Source organism: Gallus gallus, chromosome 1 (genome assembly GCF_016699485.2).
Source record: "Gallus gallus isolate bGalGal1 chromosome 1, bGalGal1.mat.broiler.GRCg7b, whole genome shotgun sequence".
Taxonomy (NCBI): Eukaryota; Metazoa; Chordata; class Aves; order Galliformes; family Phasianidae; genus Gallus; species Gallus gallus.
Window position 1 is genome coordinate 118194784 of NC_052532.1, and position 24416 is coordinate 118219199.

General features: G+C 38.7%; 1 protein-coding gene across 3 annotated transcripts in view; it reads right to left on the reverse strand.

Moving 5' to 3' along the window:
* The window catches only part of PDK3 (pyruvate dehydrogenase kinase 3), a 54149-nt gene continuing 29733 nt past the window's right edge, over nt 1-24416 (reverse strand). For all 3 annotated transcript variants that reach the window (NM_001006259.3, XM_040698652.2, XM_046940508.1), the window contains exons 4-11: nt 19236-19420; nt 17850-17939; nt 14339-14416; nt 12428-12504; nt 11161-11262; nt 10840-10950; nt 6293-6406; nt 1-5218 (exon numbers count right to left, since the gene is read on the reverse strand). In NM_001006259.3, coding sequence (NP_001006259.1) covers nt 5075-5218; nt 6293-6406; nt 10840-10950; nt 11161-11262; nt 12428-12504; nt 14339-14416; nt 17850-17939; nt 19236-19420 — 901 coding nt within the window. In that variant the 3' untranslated portion in view covers nt 1-5074. The remainder of the gene's footprint in view (nt 5219-6292; nt 6407-10839; nt 10951-11160; nt 11263-12427; nt 12505-14338; nt 14417-17849; nt 17940-19235; nt 19421-24416) is intronic.

The window sequence follows — 24416 nt, forward strand, 5'->3', positions numbered from 1 at the left end:
TTGTTTTTACATATTTTTATTTGTCAGCAATGGAAAAGAAAAGGAAAATAAAGAGTATACACAAATTATATACATGGGTATCAGACTAGAAACAATTCCAACACAAATTACAAGATGACTCAAAATCGGATCGAAAACATCAAGTAATCTCATGAAGAAAGAGCTTCCCACTCCTCCACTGGAAGCTCAGTTGACACCAACGCTGCTACCTCAGAGGAACTGCAACATGTAACCTCGTGGGTGCTGGGCATGGTACATGAGCTGGCACTGCAGGAATTCTGCCAATAACAGATGCTGAAAATGAATTCAATTGATTCCCACTGTCAGAAGCCCACATCAAATCCCGACACAACTGGCACAAGATCGGCATGTTGTCAACAGCTCAGCAGAGAAGGCAAAGCCAGCAGGTTTTGGTAAGGTCAGCTCATGCTGAAGAGCTGGGTTCTGGCAGCAGCACCAGGAAACCCGTCCTGCCGCTGCCTGTCAGCGTGGTCTGCAGACAGCACGTGAACTTCAAAGGATTGTCAGTCTGACACCTCTCAGATGTATTCGATTCAAAGGAATAATTTCAATAATGAATTTAGTGAGAGTTTGACAATGATAGAATTATCACAAACACACCAATCCTACCAAAACAAGTCTCTAAATTTAAGAAACGAGTTCTCTGTGTCAACCTCTGAGATCTTTTAAGGCAACTTAAAAATGCAATTAGAGTATGTGAACTTGAAATTGGCTCATTTGTTTTCAATTAGAAAGGTACTTTAGTTACATGAATCTTCATTGCTTCAAATTAACGCCAACAGCTGATCCTGAGAACAGATTCACCAAAGTGGGTTTTCTCTGATAAGCTGCTACACGTGCAAGTATTGGCTAGAATCAGCCGTGAAGTTGCTACACAATCTATGCCTGTGTTCCTCACCTCTGAGCTCAATAATGCACTACTCTGTCATGTGCCATCACATTCTCTTAAGTTCTGCAGAGACACATTTAGGTATACTGATTCATGATGAGCGAGTATGGCAAGAGGAGATAAGAGCCAAGAGGAACCACAGCACTTGTATGACAACCAAGGGAGCATGCAAACTAATTGGACACCTCGCAGTCAGACCTGGATAATGTAAGGAGAAAAACACTAACTATAAACATTTAGTTCATTTTCTACAGAATGGCTTATATCACTTAAGATCACTTAGCATTTAGCAGCATTAAACATGTACGGATCTAGAAAGGCTTACTAAAGGTGAGGGAGAAGTGTTTTCTGTATAAATGAGGTCGAGGTTCCACGCAAAACAGTCTGGCTTGAGGCGAACAGAGGATTGCACTACACTCCAGGATGGTCAATCTGTTTACTTTGTGGACTAAGTGAACAGCTGCTTAAGCAAAGCAAACATTCCACATGCCACTGAGGAGAACGGAAATTACATTACCCAGTTGCAGCATCAAATGTAGTTTACATAGCCAAGAAGTGGCTTGAGTTTTCCAAGAACACCAGAATTAACATATTCTTTATACGTGTCCCAAGGGACCTGCCCTAAACGCTGCCCAAGAGATGGCACAAAGTGTAGCAGGACAAAGACTTGCCATCACAGCTAAGTTCAGAGATACAGACTGCACCTCACTGTTGTAAAGGAAGCATTCCAGGATCTTTCTTGTCAAATGCCAACTCCTACACAGACACCTTGTTATGCTCAAAACAAAGCCTAGAGAAAACAAGGAGCAGAGATACGTATGTAATTTGGAGAGGCTTCAGTATCCATTAACATTCAGCTAGCCAGGGCATTATTTTTGTACGTTCAAGACAGATACACCAGAAAAATGCAGTAGAGGAAAAAACTCAGCTAATCCATCACAGTACGGCATACAGAAGTTGTAAATTCCCAGGGAGAATCAAGCGGGACACATCTCTTGCTCAGTTTGTTTCTGTTAAGCACTAAACGCAAGAAATACGCGGTATTTTCACTGAAAACATGTTTTCCTATTTACTCTGTCCCGTAACCCAAGACAAACAGGTTGCAACAGCATTAGCACACATCTGAAATCCATTACAAAAGACATAATTTGATATCATCAGAAAGTTAAGTTTGGAATTAACTGTCCCAAAATATTAAAATACATAGCTATGATGGATACTAATTAAAGGTAGCAGTAAGTGAAAAAAAGAACAGTGTGTGCAGTTAAGCTAGGCATAGTGAAAAGGTGCCCACCCTCATTTTTCAGGAACACCCATTGGAAAGCTCGTCAAGGCCTGCTGCTGCATGGTCCTAAGACCATTTTCAGACTGATACTCCTGCGTAGACGAGTGGCAAGAGGACAAGCAAAGACCAATCTACGGCATACCTGAGAGCTGCAGGACTGTAGAACGCACAAGCTGCTGAGTCAAGGTCGGAGAGGAGTAAAGCTGTTTCTCACATATATTCAGTGTGATGCCTGAGGGCAAACTTTGAAAAAGGGAAGAACACAAGGAATGCATTTTCTGTTTCCCTGCTCTGAGCAGTTCATAGGTGCTCAGGGTTCCTGGAAGTAGTTACCACATCAGGGGGACTTCAGCTTTTAAGTACTAGGGCACTTTACTAGGGTACCCGAACACCAACTAGTGGTTTTTGAGAAGAAAGAGAAGGGACTATCAAAACGTAATCCTCCACAGCATTTTCACTTTCATTTAGGATCAGCCATGAAATCAAAGTTCAGCATTTGCATCCTTTCTCTTCTTTCTGTTCCTTCTCCTCCTCATTTATGAGGGGGTCGAATTTACTACTACAAAATCTGATTTCTAACAAAAGCTCAGTTTCAGCTTCCTATTTCTTGGAATGTTTTTGGTCACGTTCTAGGAAAAACTGACCACATGCAACTGGGAAAACACTAGTTTTCTCACAAACATCTATTTTTAAGTAAGCCCTCTTCTGTGATGAGTGGAAGAACACACACAACTTGAAACAAGTTCAAGAGACAGTAAGAATTTATGGGCGAGGGCAGAAGTTAACTGGCTACATTTCAATTCCACACCTCAGTTGGACTACTACTGATTTAGCTACAGCCACATGGCTGTATCACTCCAATAGCAATCTGCCTTCTCAGCAGCCGTGCCTACAGTCATAGGAAGTTATTGCTCTGGGGATCACACAAGCTGCACCTTCACTGTGCCTGTGAAGGTTTCCCAGGAAGTGTTTCAGAAGTCCAGCTGGAGACAAACAACCCCATCAGAGGGCTCCATCTCCAAGCTTGGAAAGTCTCTGCTCACAGCCAGCACCAGGCAGCTTCAGCAGCCACTCTGCTGTTTGGGCCTCTGAAGCGGGTTGCAGCACTCAGCAGACATGTTCAAGATCATGCTAAAGCAACCTGGCAATCCAGCGTGACTTAAATGTACAGTGCAGAGATGCTTACAATAACCCAAGCCCTGCAAATTCATGACCATTCCTATACAAATTCTTGAACTGATTGCGACAGCTGGGAGCACGAGTTTGTAAGGCAGGGACTCTGACTTTTCAGAAATGAGTCTACATGTCACTTATTGCTCAAAGCACTCCACTGTCCTCTGATGAAGAGTGCTAAGTACTATCATTAAGTTAAACTAAGGGTATTCTTTAAAAAAATATCTAGGAATCTCTCAGCATTTCCCTGCTTACCTAACAGGCCAGTCCTCTACAAAAGGAAATAAAATACTGTACTGGGAGGACATGGACAGTTCCCCCAAAATGTTAGGAAACAAGTTTCAGTTTTCCATGCTAAAATCTGTAATGTCTTTCAAAAAAAGTATCAAAGCATCTAGAAGAAACCAAGGGTGCAGAGTTACTTACAACTCATCTGTTTTATTCCTGTGGCTATTTTATCAGCAGAACTTTGGAACCTCGCAGATTCTTCTGAAAAGCCACAGTAGCAGAAATGGTATTTGGCAGAGACCCGGTGAAGAGCAGTTTCCTAATGCTCAGTAGCAACCCTTACGAGAAATTTGAGGAGATGACACTTTATCTTTTCCTCCTTAATTTTTTTTTCCTTTCAGATCGGGTACTGGTTATGTTTTGCCCTTCCCATTTCTGTGATAATTCCAGTTTCATTTATTTAGATCAATGACACTTTCCAAAAGCTGGTGTACAACATCTTTATATACACTACAAATTCAGATTACCAGACTACTGTCAGACATTGAATATATAAATAACTTTGCAAACTATTTACAGGTTTTAAGCTAATCAGGTTCCAAGAAACCAACACTCTTAAGGCAAATTTATGTGTACGAGTGGCTGTCTGGCCTTTCAGGTTTCCCCCATTCCCCCAGAGATGACAGGCAATAAACACAAAATGTGATTACCTCCTGCTCTCACATCAACAGGATTTTTTTGTATGGAGAGATGATCTACCTACTTATGATCTTTCATGAAAACAGGGAAAAAATGTTTAAAAATACTTTTGTGTTCCAGTGTCAGGAAACTCATTAAGGTGCATACCAAAAAGTGGAACTCCCAATGTCTTACACCAACATAATTTCTGTATGCACTGGACAAAAATGGTTTGGGGAACTTGGGAAAAGCATCGGTTTAAAGCTGTACAACCCTTTTCAGAACTACACATTTATAAGCTCATCAGATATGAGATCTAGAGAGCTCAAAGGGATTTTCTGTAAGAGGTGACACCGCAAAATAAAATGCAGCAAAAGGTGGATTTTCAAAGCATATGCTTAACTAGACTAGAATTTCTCTCTCACACCAGATTGCTGTGCAAGACGCTATTCACCATTTAAAGGGATTCTGCACAATTCGCTAATTCTTAGTGGAATAAAAATTGGCACTTAAAATAGTATCTTTTGTTACAACGGTGTATACTTAAGTGCAATCCCTTTTGTCAATGCATGACTGAAGCAACCAAGCATATTCTGGTGAAACAGGCAGGATACGCATCCCAAACGTGCTTAGTGCCTCCTGTAAGTCCCGATCATCACTTTGTTCTTACTATTTTTAATGCCCTGATTAGGTCTTTGTTTAGAAGTAATTAGCTATTGTGGTTTGGAGGATTTTGGAACAAAGCAGAGACTTTATACTGAATGCAGAGGTCATCTCCAACAGAGACAAAAGGTGGCAAATTATCGGTTAGCTTTGTATTTAGAAGCATCCCTTGGTTCACTGCTAGGATTGCTCCAGTCATCTGCTTCAGGTGTGGTCTTGTAGTGCCGCCACGCTGACTTATTAAAAACAGGAAGTCTTTCAAATGATTCACTTGAAAGGGCCTATGGAAAAACAAAAGCAATGGTAAGATACCACTTGGAGATACCGAAAGCAAGATGATACTCTGGGGGTTGTTCTAGTACAGAGGTTGTAACTGTGGAAGTGTCTCAATTACTGAAGCATTGCACATCACTGCACTACTCTGAAAATACTTTGGCTTTGACCAGTCATTCCTAAAGTACAACATGACAGTAAAAGTTACAAGAAAATAGAATTTTAAAGTATTTCCCTTCCTTTCAGGGAGTGGTGTTTAAAAAGACAGCAAGAGAAATAAGTTTTGGTCAGATGCATTTTAGGCTTCTGTATGAGTGCTACTTAAACAATAAACTCAGACTCCAACAGCACAATTCTAGAAACAGTTAGGTCCATCCACATGCCTTTTTTTTTTTCCTCTGAGAAACACCATACTTTTTTCCTCTATGGATACTTGCACAGGATTAAGCTCATTAAAAACTGAAATCAGTGCACAATTCCAAAACTTGCTCACTAAATACAGCAAGGCACAGTAGCAACATTGAGTTAATGCCTGGTGCACGAGCTATTCTCTACATTCTTTTAAATCCCCTGATGAAATTCAAGCAGTTTAACTGTAAGCCCCCCACACAGCCTGCTATCTCTTGAGAAGTGCCAACAGGATCAATACAGTCTATTGCACAAAGGTCAAGGATAGGAGAAAAGTCTACGAGTCAGGAGTTAGTCAGTTGGTAGTCTTTTTTCACTTTTACTGGAATCAAAAATTTTAGAATCAATGAAGTATTATCCAAAATTCTCTTATCACACAGTTATTTGAAAAATTCAGCTCTTATGATACAACAATAAAATGCAAAAATCCAACACAAGAGACAAAAAAAAAAAGGAATTCAAGGCAAGCTGACAAGTGTGAGAGTCGACGTTATCTTTTTGAGTTGTTTCTACAACTCTGTGCAACTCATTCAGATGAAATATAATAAAAATAGCAATTTCAAATTTGAAAACAAAGAATGAAAAGAAAGTTCATATGCACTGAATGGCACCTGCCCACTATAAGCTACCAAGTTGCACTGCATTGCTAGTTTATGAAAGGGGCAAATTCATACCTTCAAATAAATTACAGCATCTGATCCAACACCTTCCATTGAGTAGAGTTTCAGGTCACCTTGGAAGTACCTAGCGTACAGACGAGAAATTGGCAAGCCATAGCCAAACCCAGCCTACAAAAAGAAGGAACAAACAAGAAGTTAAAAAAAAGTGCTACAGATCATAGCCGTTTATAAAACAGAAGATTAAACTAACGATCAGATTTGCCTCCAATTACCCTTCAAGTCTTTCTATATTCCTCCATCTGCACTATAAGTACAGATTCAACACTTGGAACATTCTTTTTTTCCTAGGCAGTTTTTTTTTTTTTCTTTTACGTACAGAAATAGAAGAAAACAAAGAAACTAAAAGAAGCCTTTTTTAGGTCTACCTTGTCCATTTTCAAGGCCAGGTTGGATGGGACCCCTGGCAGTCTGATCTGGTGGGTGGCAGCCCTACACACAGCAGTGGGGTTGGAACTGGGTGGGCTTTGAGGTCCCTTCCAACCCATGCCACTCTGCAATTTTATATTTTCCTCAAGGAGGTAATCATACAGCCTACCTTTCCTCAAGGTAGGTGTCATACAGTACATGCTACCTCCATCAGTAAAGCAAACTGATAACGGTCTGTAGCTTCCTGACTGTGATTACCATTCTGATAATACCAGATTTTTGACAGGTGCCACATTGCAACAGAGATTAGAAGGCTACTACAGAAGAAACTAACTTCAAAGCAACAGAAGGCAAATAATTCTTGGTATTGTTTACCCCTCCAGCAAGAAGTCAGGATTACACAACACTGAGGGATCTACTGAGAATGTGTAGATGTGCAGATGATCTGTTTACCAAAGCACAATAGGCGTAACTAACCACAAATCTAAGATTTGTACCTGTCAGATTCATAATCACAGCCACAAATAAGTCAGCAATTCACACCTATTCCAACCCACTCATGTAGGAAGTTGACACAAAAATAAAGGCACTCACTGCTGACAGGGAGTAAGATTTTGGCCTACACACCACCTCTTTCAGATGACGGGGGACATCCTGACAAACACTGTGTTTGATTATTTACTTGAACCTCCCTGGATTTTTCAGGGCTATCCAGAGCAATAAAGGAAGAATTCCAGACATACAAGAATTTAAAGTAAGGATATACAAAGCAATGCAGTAACACAACTTTTCCATAAAAATGGGTTACAAGAAGAATTTGACGCTGAAGATTCAGAAAACTAACAAACTCCATTCACTACATTATTTATACACAAGCAACCTCAAAAATACTAGGAGAAGGGAGAGTTTAGGTAAGAGTAAATTATTTTTGTTGAACCTATGCAATACTAGGCACGTAATAACTAAATATCATGCCCTGAATCTTGAAAACAAAGCCCCAGAATGACAAAAATAATAATAAAAAAAGAAGGCTAAGAAGCATAAACTCTGAGCGCTGTATGTGGTATCACTTTATAATAAATCCCTTAGGGAAGAAGGGTGAGTATCAAAGAGCTTTGTATTACAGTATCCATCATTAATTCTCTTGTTCTCATTATCTCTAGAGCAACTTTTGTCCACTTTGCCTTTTTACAGAAGTGTTAATTTAGTCATCTTCAGTGGTTTACAGTTACTCACACTGGTGATTAACAGCTAATCTGTACCATTTCTGTTCCTCATTTTGCTAGCATAACGATACCTTTTTCTACTCATAGTGCTTGTTAATAGTCATTAGTGTTCATTTCCACAATTAGAACAGCTGCTTAGATACACTTTTTCAAACAACAGCATGCTTCAAAACAATCCTCAAAGACTCCCATTACCGACACTGGCATCACTTTCTTGCAACCCGTTTCAAGACCAGATGCATTTCTTTGCTGATCTCTAAAAACGGGAAGTTCCAAAAAAGGTACAAAAGCTTGCTTGCATCTTTTCTAGGGACAGAACAGCATGTTAGTGGAATTCAGAAACAAGCTGAACTGCAGCTTGTAGGCAGTACGCAGCCCCAGCTAGGGAAAAGGGCAGCACTCAGCAATTCTGACAACATACTCTACTTTCTGCTTTGCAGAACTATACCTCCTTAAAACCCAAGTCCTACTTCTGTTTGCTTCCTGCTCCTTCCAGGAAGGTCTTTTTTCACTGCATACTAGTCTGCCTAACTATGTCACACTTCCCTCTTCCAAAAAATCTGCTGTTGGCTTTTTCTCTATGCTGCCTTCAGGTTATTTTCCAGAACTGTTGATTTATAAGAAAAATGAAGACAAAAGATTTGAAATGAGTACCGTGCTAAGGCAAGCTTTGCTATATTTTCCAAAAAGACTATAAAGAAGCGATTACTACATTGGTCTGTGACGTAGAGGAAAGAGCATAGTCAGTAATGGTCCATCTGCCTTGAGAAGGGGAAGCTTTGTAGGACTAACTTTACATGAAATGCTGTAGTGTGTGCAATACAAATGGGAAAACATTTAATTGTGTTACTAGTGTCAGCATGTTTAATTAATCCTGATTTAAGCCACATTTCTCCCACTACAACCAAATGCTGCTAAAGGGAGGATCACTGAACTCCCCCCTTTTAATTAATTGTTTAAAAATCAACTTTTTAAACATTACTGTGTGTTTCCAATGTTGTCATTATGCCTATGCCAGCACAAATGAGTACAAAACCTGCTAGAATCAGAATGCTGCCATGGTAACAAGGTCTCTCAGCAGATTTTAAAAAAACATTTTCAATACCAGAATTTTCATCCATCAACAAAACAATCCCTCCTTTCTTCCACTCCCCAAGTCCACGCATGTTTCATAAACTAGACAGGAGAGCACATAGCAAGAGGAAGGTTACAATAGAAAAATACACCTATTTACAGTGTACTGCAATTTAGTTAATGAACATTACCTAAGCCAAGAATAACAAGCGAGCACAGCGCATGGTAATTCTTCACCGGCTTTGGTCTTTCACATTAAGTGATAAAGAAACCCTCCTTCCGCACAGACTTTCAAGATGATTCATTTATGTGAAAACCTTTCTGCTGAAAGATTTGTATTTCTTTACGGACATACCGAGTATGAAATAATTGCTTTTGTAATTGAATCTGGACCACAATATGTAATACATATCAAGGTGCACTGTGAAAGCCGTTTTTCTTCTGTAACAATGTAATACAATGAATACAGTGTAAATCTCGAGCTGAACATCTTACAATCAGAGTCACAAAGGAGGAGACATTTTAATGGTGAATACAACTGGCAATCAAGGTACAAGTTTATAGGAAGAACAAGTTTCAGGAAATCTTTGTGAGCTCTGATAGTAAATTGCTGATCAAAACTGAGACAGAACAAAGGCAGATTATAAATGAAGCGAGCTTCCACCATCCCTGATTTCATGAAAGAAGTTTGTATTTGAATTAAGATCTGTCTCCTAGCACTCGTCTCATTTCATTTAGGGACTTAGGTATTTTTTGTTTTGTTTTGTTTTTCAATGCAAAAGGCACAGCACCATTTGAAACATGTTACTAAGAGGTGCTGTAAAGTTTGGAATAATGAAGGATTAATATCAAGCCAATGTAAATACAGAACTGGGCTTCAGACCTACTCATGTGACACCAAGCACTGTGAGAACAAACCAGTAAGTTTACACGGCACAGTGCTATGGTCTGTGGTCTAAGATAGTACCGCAAAGACTTCGCTAATCATCTGGAAGGAAATGTATCATCTCTGAACCACTCTGACTTGGTTTCTACCTCCTACTCACTGCTCATTATTTTCTATCACAATTATATACATATATATAATTTGCTGCCTGAAAGCACTTCAACTACAAAAGCACCATTAAAAAAACCAAAAACTGACACTTAAGAACACACTACATGAGAGTATTTTTAAAGAGAAAAAGGAAATCTCCTGAATAATAAACTTTCTTGACACACTTAAAAGACAAAGGATGGCAACAGAAGCAAAACAGAACAAAACACAAGAATAGAGACAAGAATGCAATCAGTATTAACTCACTCATTGAAGTCTGACTGACAGATCTCAAGAGACTGTATCACGTCTCCAGCTGAACAGGAATACACTGAAAGCCATCATATTGCATGGCTGTCATGGACTTTTTGTTAAGTGCATTTTCACAGGCCAGAACTTAAACAAAAGTCATCTTCCAAATTCCATATAAGCTTGTGCACTATCAGGAGGTGTTCCACAAGTACTAAAACACACAGCGTGGCTCACCTCTTCAGTACATGAAATAAACTCAAATAAACATAATTTATACATCAAGGAGGGGCTTTTTAGATTATTTACCTTTTCGGTAATGCAGCAGTAAAAATCCTGCCCGTGTACCTGTGATAATGCCATGCTCATAGATGTATGCCTGTTTCCAAGAATATAACGTCAAGACAAAGAAAAGCAACTTCCTGTTCCAAAGACTAAGTGGTGATAACAGACCCCATTTTATCCTGATGTGTTCTACCTGCATGGAATTGCTAACAATAAACAATTACTTCAATGGAAAATCTGATCCAGTAGACTGCAGTGAAAGGAACGCACAAAAGGACATTTAAACATGCATTACAATTGCTTACCAAAGGAACAGCTCTTGTGGGCTCCAAACTAGGCCTGGGTGCTGTTGAGTACATGTAGTTAAACAATCTGTCTATTTTTCTTAAAGGTACACCTCCACCTTGATCACTTATCTAAGGAATGAAAAGTTAGTTTTCAGCATTATGTTCTGAAGAGACGTGCAGAACACATGAAAGTATTACATAAATGACTTTAAAAATATTAATGAACATGAAGCATCAGAGGTCATGCAGTACTTCATTTGCTTTCTCAAATTACAAGTTTAGGATTGTTTACCAACCTGCTATGTCAAACTGCATATGAACGTATTTTTTGGCACTCACCTTAATAGACAGATCTTCTTTCCCCAGAGTGACTAAGGTCTTGATCGATGGATATCCTTCTCTCTTACCTTCGTGCAACTCCACTGTAGCTCTCATTGAATTCTGAAGTTAAAAGAAAAGAAAGCGTCTCTGATTATAAATTTACCATATACATTTTGTGTGTCAACCTTGAACCTGGATATATTTTGTTGAATGTCTTGTCCTGTGCAAAGAGAAGAAAGATCATATTAAAAGAAATTCAAAGAGTGCTTCCAAGTCAAGCAGGTGTTCAGTTAGATTTCTATACCAAAACTCTACCATACATTTATCCATGACAGAAACTCAGAGAACCTAAAGCCAGAAAAATACTTCTGTGCAAAATCAAGGGACCATCTACGAGACAACACCATTCTTCCAGCCTGTCTTGCACAACACCACTACTGATGGTAGACAGCAAAAGCTAGCATTTTTTCCCAGTATTATGGTTATGGCACAGTCTATTATTCCGACTTTATCATACCTATTAGAAGAATTTCCACTGCCAGTCCGTCACAGATTAACATCACTTATAGCTAGAATTTATTCGTTTCATGCTGTTTAAACAGCTTGTACCAAAGCATACGTACAAGCACTGTACAAATTCTCATCTGGTCTTCTCTCAAAGTAACATTACAAATGGCAAAATAAGGACAGATTTTAAACAAACATACTAGTCTAACGCCAGAAATCAATGCCCAAATGTGATCATTTAGGAAAAATTTCTCTGACCAAATGCGTTGTTTCTTTTCTTGACTTCCCAAGTACAAATGCACCACCCAGAGACCACCTGTCTTGCTCCAGCACATACAGTAGTTCTGTTCCATTTTCATTGTTGTTTGAGTGGTCCAGAAAACACAAAAAAACGGGACAAAGCATTCCATTTACACTATTCACAGACACATGGGCTGCTCTTAAAATGGGCAAAAGACACTGATATTTGCAATAAATAAAACAAGCTTGTGGAAATGGTAAGACGATGTACCATCACTGCAAAGACTATCATGAGTCAAATTCATCGGTATCAAAGGCCAAAGAGAGAGGGGGGAAAACAGAGGGTTTTTTTTAATTATACAAGTGCATAAGAGGTTTGAGAGCTTAACTTTCACCAGAATTTCAAACTCTTCACTGGGATAAGTATAAGAAAGCAAAATTGAAACAAAACTTCAGAGCTGCAACTGAAAAAAATCTCAAATTTCAACAGTAATGAGAGTTCACAACCCCCTTCCAAATATTAATAAGCACAACCTACCTTGAATAATTCAAATAGCATATGAAACAAGTGAGAAGGTACATAGACTACTTGAATAGGCTTGTTTGGAGCTTTAGCTAAAACAAAACAAAAAAAAAAAAAGAAAAAGATTATTTTTCCCCAAACACTATCCTGTAGCATTTCTATTTGCAGGACTACCATGAAATTACAGGCAAAGTCATCTAAGCATGTTTTAATTTTTTAAGTGCAGAATACAACCCATGAAAAATCCTGCATAAAAACATAGATTTCAGTTGCTGTTTTCACCTTAAATGACGCATGCTAATGAATTTTAAAGATATCAACATCAGCAGGCTTTTAGAATGTTCATGAAACTTGATGAATCAGTGGTTGATTTAGTACCAAATGTATGTTATGAATAACAGCTTTTGCACTTAGATGGGATTCACTTTTCTTAACACATACTATATTTAAGCATACTTGCTGCTCCAAGATTCTTAAACTAAGAAAAAAAATCACTGCTTAATATTCTAAAAAGAAATATTTCCCTTACTTAAAAGCATAGAAAACGTCAGGTGTTCGTAAACTTTCAAAATATATTTGAAGCTATCAAAATTCTCTTGTTCCAAATCATAACTTGCTCTGTCCATTGCTGTCCCTGTTATTAGTATTTCAGTAGAGGCGTATGGTATGGCACAGCTCTGTATACCAGAGCACTAAGTGACAGTCTAGTGCTGAAGATGCAGTCATTCCTGAAAATTCAAATATCTACCGGTGTTGAAGTTACACAGTCACAGCCTGACAGACTCAAAAGTGGTCCACATGGAATAAAGGTCACTTAAATCCCTGTTTCCTAAGCACAGGTAGACATAAATACACATGCAAGAAATGGCTAGAGTCAATTTTACCCTTTATGGCATTGAGGGCTGATAATTTAAAGATCTACTCCTAAAGACAGAGACTGTATATAAAGTCTCATAATTATTTTATCAATACAAATGATGAACAAAGCAATCAGTCAACACACTGATGTAGATTGTCTCATCAGTTTCCTAGCGTATCAGCTTGTAGTGATAGTGGAGGCTTCCACAACCGACGCGCAAGACCTTGCACTTGGATTTGCTGAACTTCAAAAGATTCACCTGTGGGGCCCTACTGCTCCAGTCTGCCTAGGTGACTCAGAATGGCATCCTGTCCCTCAGGCATGTCAACCGCATGCCATCGCTTGGTGTTATCTACAAACGTACTGTGAGTGTACTCGATCTCACTGTTGATGCCATTGATGAAGATGTTACAGAGCACTGGTTCCAGTACTGACCCCTGAGGAACAACACTCATCATCAATTTCCATCTGGACATCAAGCCACTGACCACCACTCCCTGGGTACAATCTCACAACCAGTTCCGTATCTTTCCAATTTGGAGATATTATAGAGGACTGTGTCAAAGGCCTTACTGAAGTCCAGACAGATGACATCAGTGGCTCTTCCCTTGCCCACAGATGCACCATCAAAAAAAAAGCGACGAAGTTGGCCAGGCAGGACTTGCCCTTGGTGAAGCCATGCTGGTTATCCCCTATCACTTCCCTCTCTTCCATGTGCCTTAGCATAGCTTCCAGGAGGACCTGCTCTATGATATTCCCAGCACTGAGGCAAGGCTAACTGGTCAGTAGTTCCCTGGGTCATCCTTTCTAACCTTCTTAAAAATGGGTAGAATACTTCCTTTTTTCAAGTCACGTTGGACTTCACCGAATGGCCATGACTTTTCAAGTATCATAGAGAATGGCTGCTAGGCAATTACATCAGCCAATTCCCTCTGGATTCTGAGATGCAATATAAGATTGTTGAGTTCAAATTACAACTTAAAATTAATTATCAAAACCAAAGCCACAGATATTAGAAACGCTTTTTCTTAAATGCATCACTTAAATTAAATGAAGTTCTCAATTACCATTGAATTCTTCAACTTCCAGATCAGGTGCCACCAAATAGTACTGTTCACATAACATCTTAGCTGTTTCATAAGCATCTACAAAAAGAGAACACCAATTTATGAAAAGTCAGTTAAAAAAAGACTAGCAAAGCTCAGCCAGTATTTGAAAAACTACAAGCAGAACGCTCATTTAACTGGTTTGCAAGCATGACGCTAGCATCCATTCTAATCTCTTTACATCTAAAGGCTCATTGCCTATTTGTCAAGAAAGTGTGAACTCTCTTTAAAATTAAAAAAAAAAAAGAAAATTTCTAGAGACATGCTATTTTTCATCTCTCTCTTTGCTCGTTTTTCACGTTCTAATCACAATTTAGTATTTGTTCTTTCCAACACAGATAAAGAATGACACTTCCACCACAAATCCAGGTTTTTATTAATACGATAAGGTTTACAATGTTTCTTAGGGAAAAATGCAAGTCTAAGATACCTCATTCTCTCCTGCTGAATCAAAACAAAAAGAGCTTTCACAGAATCCAAATTAGTCTTTATGTATTGACAAAATACAGCAAGAAAGTTTGAGGGCTTTTTTTTTTTTTTTTTTTTTAAGATTTTTAGTGATTCTAAATATTCACCGGTATCTCCTTTGCAAAAGCACGTCAGCAACAAGCACCAAACATTAGCCTAAAGAGAAATTACAAACTCAAACGTTTGCAACTACACTGCTTAAGTTACCTTAAAGAAAATGGTTTCAGGTAATGATTTTTTCCTCATTATTAGAGTTGGCTATGAGCAAGCACATGAACAGATGGGGTAGTTCTGTGGACAAAGAGTGATTTGCTAAGACAGTGTAGCAGTTGCATTTGACCCAGTCCTAGAAATACCTTCTTCCTGTCCAAAGTGGCACTACAAAACAAAATAGTCACTGCCAAGACAAGCATAACAAGTAAAATCATTAAATCTCAGAAAAGGCTGGTTGTTTTATCTGTAATTGCTCTCCTTCAAAATGCCTACAGACAATTGATATTTGTGCCTGCTATCTGGAAAAAAATGTATATAGCTTATTCTGACACCTGCAAGGCTGAACAAAGCAAACAAGGCTGACACAGATGCTGCTTGAGCTTTAGTGAAAGGGAACTAATCAAAGTTGGGGATGTTCTTGATCAAATCCAAGAATGTTTCACAATCACTCTCCAATAGGAGTCTTTTGTGCCAAGACAGTCAATTCCGAAGACCTTCTCTAAAAAGGTCCTGTCACTAGCACAACAAAATGTGCCCTAGTAAAAAGATCAAAATTCCATTTAATAGCCAAATTATTGGATATATATCTGATGGCCTTGAGAATAAACCTGTACTTTAACTAAAAAAAAAACCAAAACATGTAAGGAGCAGAGTTACCACCTTGACTCAGTCAGTCATCAAAAGCTGAAGGTAACTGTGCAGCTATTTAGATTAAGAGGCCATCTACACGGAGAAAGGACTATATAAGCACATTTGAAAGAATTTCCACATCTATGTGGAAGCAAAAATCAAATGTGGATCAAGAAAGCAGGAGTTGGATTCTTTATTGTGGAAAAAAAACCTCAAGGCTTCTAAAAAGAATACTAATAATAGGGTGATAATAAACCCAAAGACATCAATATATGAATGTACTGCAGATATCCACTATGTAAACCTCAAGAAAACGAAGGGACTGAAAGATTTCATTTAGCCTCCCTAAACAGAACATAAGACTCATCCATTTTCAAGAAGTAGCCACCCTGAAGTGCTTGAGATGAAAAGACAGGCACTACCACTTCACGATCCAGTAAAACATCCAGAAAAGTGTCTGGGTGCAGACACTTACCCTTCTTCTAAAATCCACCTTGGTCTTTGGCAGAGGCCTAGGACTTTAAAATAGACCACGTCAAAAAGTTCAAAACATTCCTCATGTTATGGTTTGAGGTACAACAGGAGTGAAGGATCTATTGGTACATATAAGTAACACCTTGAAGAACAAGTCCAGAGTTGATCTCAGCTCAAATAAATAAAATATTTCTGTAGGACAGTCAGTGAGACAGTGACCCCACCTCAAGGCATTTAAAGATGCTACACTCAGTAGAGCTGCTTGAAGCGAGAAGTGGGCATGTAAATAATTTCTTTCAGGTTTGAAGGGCATACAGAGCCTGTAGCTGACACACACAGTGCCTAAGTCACATCTGACCTCTGGCAAATTGCTCCACATAACACCTATGCACTAGGTCATTTTAGAGCTAGCACAGTATATAAAATGTATGCTAACCCCTCTGACCACCTTGCAGATGAAATAGCCTTAATTACTTTGACTCTAGACAGGCTCTTCCTCTAATGACATTCTGTTTCTTTCAAAGACAACAGTGGATACTGTTTTTGATGCCCTGATTTTGTTAAAGGACATGTTTTCATATATAGTTTATCTACTGCAGCTACTAGCTTGAAAACTGGACTGAACACCTGTTGATACCATGCACTCCTCTGTCCACGACAGATTGCAGCTATGAGTTTCATGATAAAATAGATTCAAACACTGCTATTAGAAGGAGCATTGAAATAAACAAGCCTGTACCATACAATACCAAGGTCAAAGTGGAATAAGATCAATCAAATGAAAATAGAGCTGCTGGAAAACAGCCACCTTAGAAAACAGAGCTAGATGACGAGGAGCCCTGCTAACACTAAAAATCATCTGTTACAAAGCAAGCTATCACGCAGGCCAAATTCTAACAAAGTTCTCTCTCTTAGCTGACAGCTGACAAAAAGAAGAGGGAAGAAACGCATCCTTCTCGTCTAGTAACTGCATAAACAGCAGCGAAGGACAGAGGGTGGAATTCACTCCTAGTTCAAAAACTGTATTTGTACATGGATACATCCAGAGCATGACTCTTCAATAAGCCAGTTCTTGATAGGAGACAGCACTGCCTCATGCATATTTACTAATGCTCTGAAAGCATATGAACATTCATAACGTGAACGTGTCTCTGGTACAAGAGAGAACGGGATGAGATGTGGTGAAATGCACGTGATTAATCAGGGGAACAACAATACATCTGAGAACACTGTACTTAAAGGCCTAATAAATCAATCAGAAAACTGCACTTATTCTCAAATTTCTTCATTACCAGCATTAAGTAAAAATAATAGTACCTTAGAACACATTTCTAAGTATTTTGGGGGAAAAAGGATACATAATTTTAACATAACATTTAGATACTTAATCTGATATTGAAAAGGACATACTGAAGATAAAAAAAATAATGTCTCCCTAGTTAATGTATCAGAAATGTAACAGAAGTTTCACCATTCTTAATTATGGAGGCTTTAGAAATTCGCATTTAGCCCATGGCTTCACTGTCAGCAACTGCAAAACTTTTGTTTCTTGTTGTTTTCGTCTTTGTTTTCCATTTATTAAATCAAGGTACATCACCTTCACTCTTTTGTAACAGAATAGTATATTTATTCATATTCTAAATTGTGGACTTTTTAATCAACAAAATTATCAACTTAGTTTCCTTACCTTTAACCACCTCTGCCACATTACAATTAGGATCAATACTTCCAATATGTTTGGGATGGGCAGGATTAATGTCTCCTCCAAAAAGAAGCGCTGTAAGGAAAAACAAATGGTAATAACTTGCCTTTACACTTGAGACAGCATAGCAAGTCAAACTCTGATGATACCTCAAACTTACTGGATAGCACGATGTTCTATGTAAAGACACTGCGGCAAATTGGCAGAAACCCTGCTGAAGACAACTCTCAGCAGCATGATTCTCCACTCCCACTTTCACGCAAAGTCTGGCACTCACCAAACCCTTCACTGAGAGCTGAACTCTCAATGAGGCAGAAAGATTTTAAGCTTTTTTGCAGAAGTGACTTTCTGCTGCTTTGGCAAATTAAGCAGTTCTGATAAAGAACCAGAGGCAGTATGAAGTAAGCAAAAGATATGAAAGCTTTTCCTATTCCAGAAATGGTGAAGTAATATACAGGCACAATGCTCCTTGCAGAGCCACGCCGTAATAAACAGCATCAATAATGAAACACAACATAAATGCAGAGTTATCTCACAGTACGCTCTGACACATGAAAGTTAACTGTACACACACAGCATGGCACATGCTAGTCACATGGAAGGTTACTGGAAAGACACACAAGATGTATTAAACCTCACAATGCACTACTCTGCATTTGCTCCCCATCATCTGTGGTGTACTCATACGTTGTTAATAGGCCATAAAAGCTGAATACCGGGCAGACAGAGAAGCTCTTAGAGCTAAAAGGTACAAGATATGCTCAATAATAGATAATAATAATACTAATAAATAATAGTAATAAAGATATAATAAAATAAAAAATAAAATAAATATAATAAAATAAAGATAATAGTAATAAAGATATAATAATAATACTAATAAATAAAATAATACTAATAAAATATAATAATAAGATAATAGTCAATTAGTATCAGTTAAAAGGCAAGAAAGTTTACATAACTTGATGAAAAACTAAAAAAGAATACATGCAGGGCACAACCTATTCAAAACCTGCATCCTCCTATTTGATTATAAACACCAACACTACAAACGACGTTAACAGACTTCTGAGCAGAAAGATCTAAAAATACCATGCATCACTACGCAGGCTGTCTGTGCCAACAAGATTGAAAACTGACAGCCACAATGACAACTCCCCCCAGTTCTGGAAGAAAGCATACTGGTGCTTTGGATTCATTTCTGATAGCTGTGAAGTACCAAGTTAATCAGTTGTCAGTACAACTTTACCATCATTAGCACAGAACATTAAGAATTAGTCACGCGTTTGAAAAATACTCAAACAAAAAATACGGCTTCTGGATTACAAGCAATAACAAAAGCTCTTGAAGATGAAATAAGCAATTACTTACTGTGTTGGTTAATGAGCATACGGAAAGAGATGCGGTTGGTGTAGAATCTATCTAGAAAATACTGGATGTTACTGCTAACAAATGGGTCAAAGCCATACTTTTCCTTGTATTCAATCACCCCTTGCGCCATGGTTGGAACCACATCATTGTGTCTGTTCCTGACTTTAATTAAAACGTCTAAAAAGCTAGAAGAAAGAAAATTAGAAACAGATCATTAAAGATATAATTAAACTCTGTCTCTCATTTCTGTTTTCAACTCTCCACAGCATAACCATTTTACCTATTTACTGTCCCACCCAGTAAATAAAACATAGTTGTACCCAAACAAGCTTATTTAAAGGGCAGCCTTATATCAAGATGTCACTCACAAGATCTGTGAAATATTTACTGCCTCAATTTGAGTCACTTCTCCCCAGAACATTCCTTTAAAATAAATGCCTTCGCTGTTAACAGAAGATTTCCTTATGAGCACAGTCACATGCATCATGGTAACTCATTTTCTGCAAGTAACACTAGCTGGTAGATTGGAGAGGTAATTCAGACAAAATAACTGCCCTTCTGTTTCCTGACAAGTTTTACACTTGGCACTTTCTTCCCAACACTTCACCCCATTCAACATTATTTTTGAATACATTTCTTTACCTGGCATCTATCCTGAAGTCTGAATGCTGGCATAAGTAATTACTATCTGTGTGACTTCTGTTCAGTTTCATTTTACACCACTGGATGGCAGAACACATACAGCAGTGCTCAGACTGACTCTTCTCCCTCCGGCAGTTTGGGGGAAGTTTGAGGATCTCTTGCATTGTTTTTAACAAACACTCCTCTTAGAACAGCTTGGAGAATTTTTGTTCCTCCTGCCAAGGCAGCTGAACACCTACGACTTTCAAAGCACTCCTCCTTTTTTATTCCACACAGAAACTCATGCATACTTTATGTATTAATAGCTTTCTAAAGCCTAGACACAGAAAATCAGTGCTACCCAGTGCCGCATTCCCTAATACTAAAAATTGGCACCATAATCATTACACGATTTTGTTTTACATAAACCTCAAATGTAGCTTTTAAAAGAAAGGAATTTTGTTGTGCTATGTCTACATGTGCACATTTAACTTCTTTTTTTAAAACCTAATAAAGCATTCAGTAGATTTATACCAAACATGGAGAAGAAATGTATTATTTGCATCAAAAGTAAGATATGCACCAACTAAGGAAGGAAGACTAAGGTCGCCAAAGTAAAAAAAGACCATCAGCTAGTCACCTTGTCTAATGCAGATGTAAAGCAGATGCTTCCTTCCTTTTCATAACCAGACAGCTGAGCCAATCATTTGACAGCAAACCATACTATTCTTAACTAGTAAGTGCCCTGCTTCTAAAATGATTTCTCCCACTGTACACTGTCAGCTCCAAAGGAAGATTAATATTTAATAATTTTTTCAGCATTCTTGGTCTGATCATCACATTTTGCCCGTACATTAACAAAGAATTCAGTAGTCTTTAGACACTACTTTGTTGCATACAAAAGGAGAAGTCTGAATTGCTGACTTTCCCAGTTTGAAGACTTTCACGTGGCTGTTTCCTATTACTCGCCAATCTTTCTGACATAACAGCTTGAAAAGTACTGTTCAATACCTTTATTGGTGATCTGGATGAGGGGACTGAGTACTCTCTCAGTGAGTTTGCAGATGACATCAAGTTTGGAGGAAGTGTTGATCTGCCTGGGGGTAGGGATCTGGACAGGCTGGATCACTGGGCTGAGGCCAATGGGATGAAGTTCTACAAGGCCAAGTGCTGGGTCCTGTGCTTCAGTAACAATAACCCTAGGCAATGCTACAGGCTTGGGGCAGGGTGGCTGAGAGACAATGTAGAAGAAATGGGCCTGGGGGTGTTGGTCGACACTCAGCTGAGCATGAGCCAGCAGTGTGCCCATGTGGCCAAGGCGGCCAATGGCATCCTGGCTTGTATCAGAAAAGGTGTTGCCAGAAGGAGCAGAGAGGTGATCATCCTTCTGTACTCAGCACTGGTGAGGCTGCACCTTGAGTACTGTGTTCAGATCTGCACCTCTCACTGCAAGACATTGAGGCCCTGGAGCACGTCCAGAGAAGGGCAGCGAAGCTGTGAGAGGTCTGGAGCACATTTCTTATGGGAAGCAGCTGAGGGAGCTGGGATTGTTAAGTCTGGAGAAGAGGAGGTTTATCGCCTTTTAAAGGGGAGATCTTATCACTATCTATAACTGCCTGAAAAGAGGTTGTGGTGAGGTGGGGTCGGCCTCTTCTCTTGCATAACTAGCAGGAGAAGATAAGAGAGCGTGGCCTTGTGTCAGGGGAGGTTCAGGTTGGGCATTAGGAAATATTTCTCTGAAAGAGTGAGCAGGCACAGGAATGGGCTGCCCAGGGAGATGGTAGAGTGATGGTAGAGTTCAAGAAACATTTCGATGTTGTACTAAGTGACATGGTTTAGTGGGAAATATTGCTGGTAGGTAAACAGTTGGACTGGATGATCTTGGAGGTCTTTTCCAACCTTGGTGATTCTATAATTCTACGAAATACTTTTAAAAGTTTGAAAACCTTATATTAACTCCTGATCCTGTGTGATTTGTAACCACTGAGCTTTCTAGACAAGACTAGTGCCTGGCTGTTGCCATCATGCTTCCTCTCTGTTTCAGAGCAACAAGACTGGCATAAAACCACTATGTGAAAAACAGTTACAATCATAACTAAAAATGGTAACTGATAGCACTCTCTACTAAGTGCTAATGGCAAACAGCTTTGCTTTTTATTTTTAAGTAGTTCCACTACCCACAGTATGATGCTTACATGTTCCAAGAGGGCAAATAAGTCACTGACATTCTGCTACTGAAGTGTTCAAATGCTCGTGTGTCTGAAGGGCGAAGAAAGAGCTAGGATGTTGACTTGTTTCAGATCAGCACATCATCGCTGAAGAGTTCAGTGTGTGAATGCATAAAGTAAAGGAATTTTTCACTAGTGCAATGATTGATAGGCTCCTATTCTATCTTCAAAGATAGCTAAGTTCATTCAAGCCCTTCCATTAAGTAGATGCTTTAAAGGACTAAACATATCAAACTACGTGAGCATATTTCAAGGCAGCAGGGTAGAAACTGTCACACATTTCTTCCTTAATCTTATCACTCACTCCTTACACACTCCTTGTCCTGCAAACAAGTGGAAGGCATTTGAAACTTTCACTGTACCAACAAATCGTAGGAGACCATATAAAGAAAATTTTAAGCTGCTCACAGGGATTGCTTGAGAAAAATCAACTGTAGAATAGCTCTGAAAGTTTTATTTAGCAATATATCTTCGGAAAAATTCAGATTGCTGCATTTATACAACTACAATGAGTAAACAATTAGGTTGGTTTGACAGATGAGAAATTACTAATAGGAAGATACTGTCGTCAAATAGCATCACTGGCTTATATGTTAACAAAAGAATGTTTGTTACCATAGCTATTAAATAAATTAAGTCTGCTATTAAATAAATTAAGTCTATAAACTTCTGCAAAGATAATTCATGAATGTCACCACACAAGTTATTTAACGCCCTAATGACTGTTCATATCGTTCTGCTTTAATCTATCATCACAGTGAAAGAAAAATTAAAAAAAAAAACAAAAAGAACTACAAGGACAAAAGAAAATTTCTGCTATGCCCATTTTATAGATGCTGTTGTCTGAAAAACTGAAGGAAAAAAGCCATGAGTGGACAGTCAAAAAAATCTTTTTAAATAGAATCAGCATGCAATTATTACTAGTAGTTTTTCATTAACCACTCTTTCTGAGTAAGCACTAGCTGGTAGTTGAGCATCTCCAGAAACAAACTAAGTTCACACCCTGACAGACTTCTCTACTACAAAGTGCAACAGTTCTCCAAGTGCAAAACACTGAGTGAAACAGCATGTCATATGACTTTCAAGTAACAAAATGGTATGTTCTTATTCTTATTTACTGCACTATTTATTTATTTACAACTGCTAACAGAGGAACTACTTTTATCTTTATACCGCAGAAAGGAAGGTTATCTCTGTTTACTAAGTTTCTTTTGTGTGCGTTATCTGTAGACGTATTCACAGTGTATTATTTCATTTGCTATCAGTTCTAGAACACTTTCTCTGACATGCTCCCACATCACAAAGGGAGAAAAAAGAATCAGTGAAGAAGCTCACAGGTACAGGGTGTGCAGTGTTTTCTGAATGCCTGTAACAAACATCACTTTTTACAAGCCTTTCATATATAGATATGAAAAGCAACTTCTGTCTTTGTTTATCTGGATGCACACTGACAGCATGGAAAGTTTGAAACACTTCTGCCAGCTTACAACCTCTACCAAATGGAAACACTGTCCTAATGCAATCACAGTTTGACAGAACTGTAGAAAGACTTCCCACCTGAAGCTGGAAGAAAGATGTTTGTGCCACTAAAACAAAGTAACCCAAGCTTTCCCTGTATGCCTATACTACTGGGGGCAACAGCTATCTGCCAACACTGCAGCATGTCTCCATCCAATCCAGTAACCAACAGAATGTAGTAAAGAAACTGAAGTACCTCTGAATCTCTATAGCAAAGAAATTCTGTGACAGAAATATCCCTTTGAAATATTTTTCCAGTGTGTGCAAAAGGTAACACTCATTAACATTCATCCCTCCTCATATTTACACCCTAAGCACAGAGAAGTTGGGTCACTCTGGTAAGCAATTTCTCCAGCATTAGCACTGGTTTAGTTTTATTTGTATCTGTTCACCGCTTCTGTCATGTTGGCTCTGCTGTCTTTGTGAGTCTTGAGGTGCTACAGTTTAAGGTCTGATGAAGATGAGAAAGAGCTATTTCTCCATTAGAACAACCTCCCAACTCACTTCATTGCATTGCTTCACAGAGCATAGATAACATCTATAATCCTTTAACACTGATAGGTAAAGTGGTTTTCTCAGAAAGAGACCCTGGACTCTTAGAATACCCTAAGCAGGCTGCACAGGTGAGCAGAGAGATGACAGCCAGAGGACAGTTTTACATTCAACTATCTGTGACTCCACCATTTAAAACAGCATTAATTGATGATCTACTGCCAACACTGACTCTTCACGCACCTTACTCTCCAAAGCCATGTAATGCAGTCAGGTGACTGGCTGTCACACACACACACATCACATTACTGCAAGAGGTCAA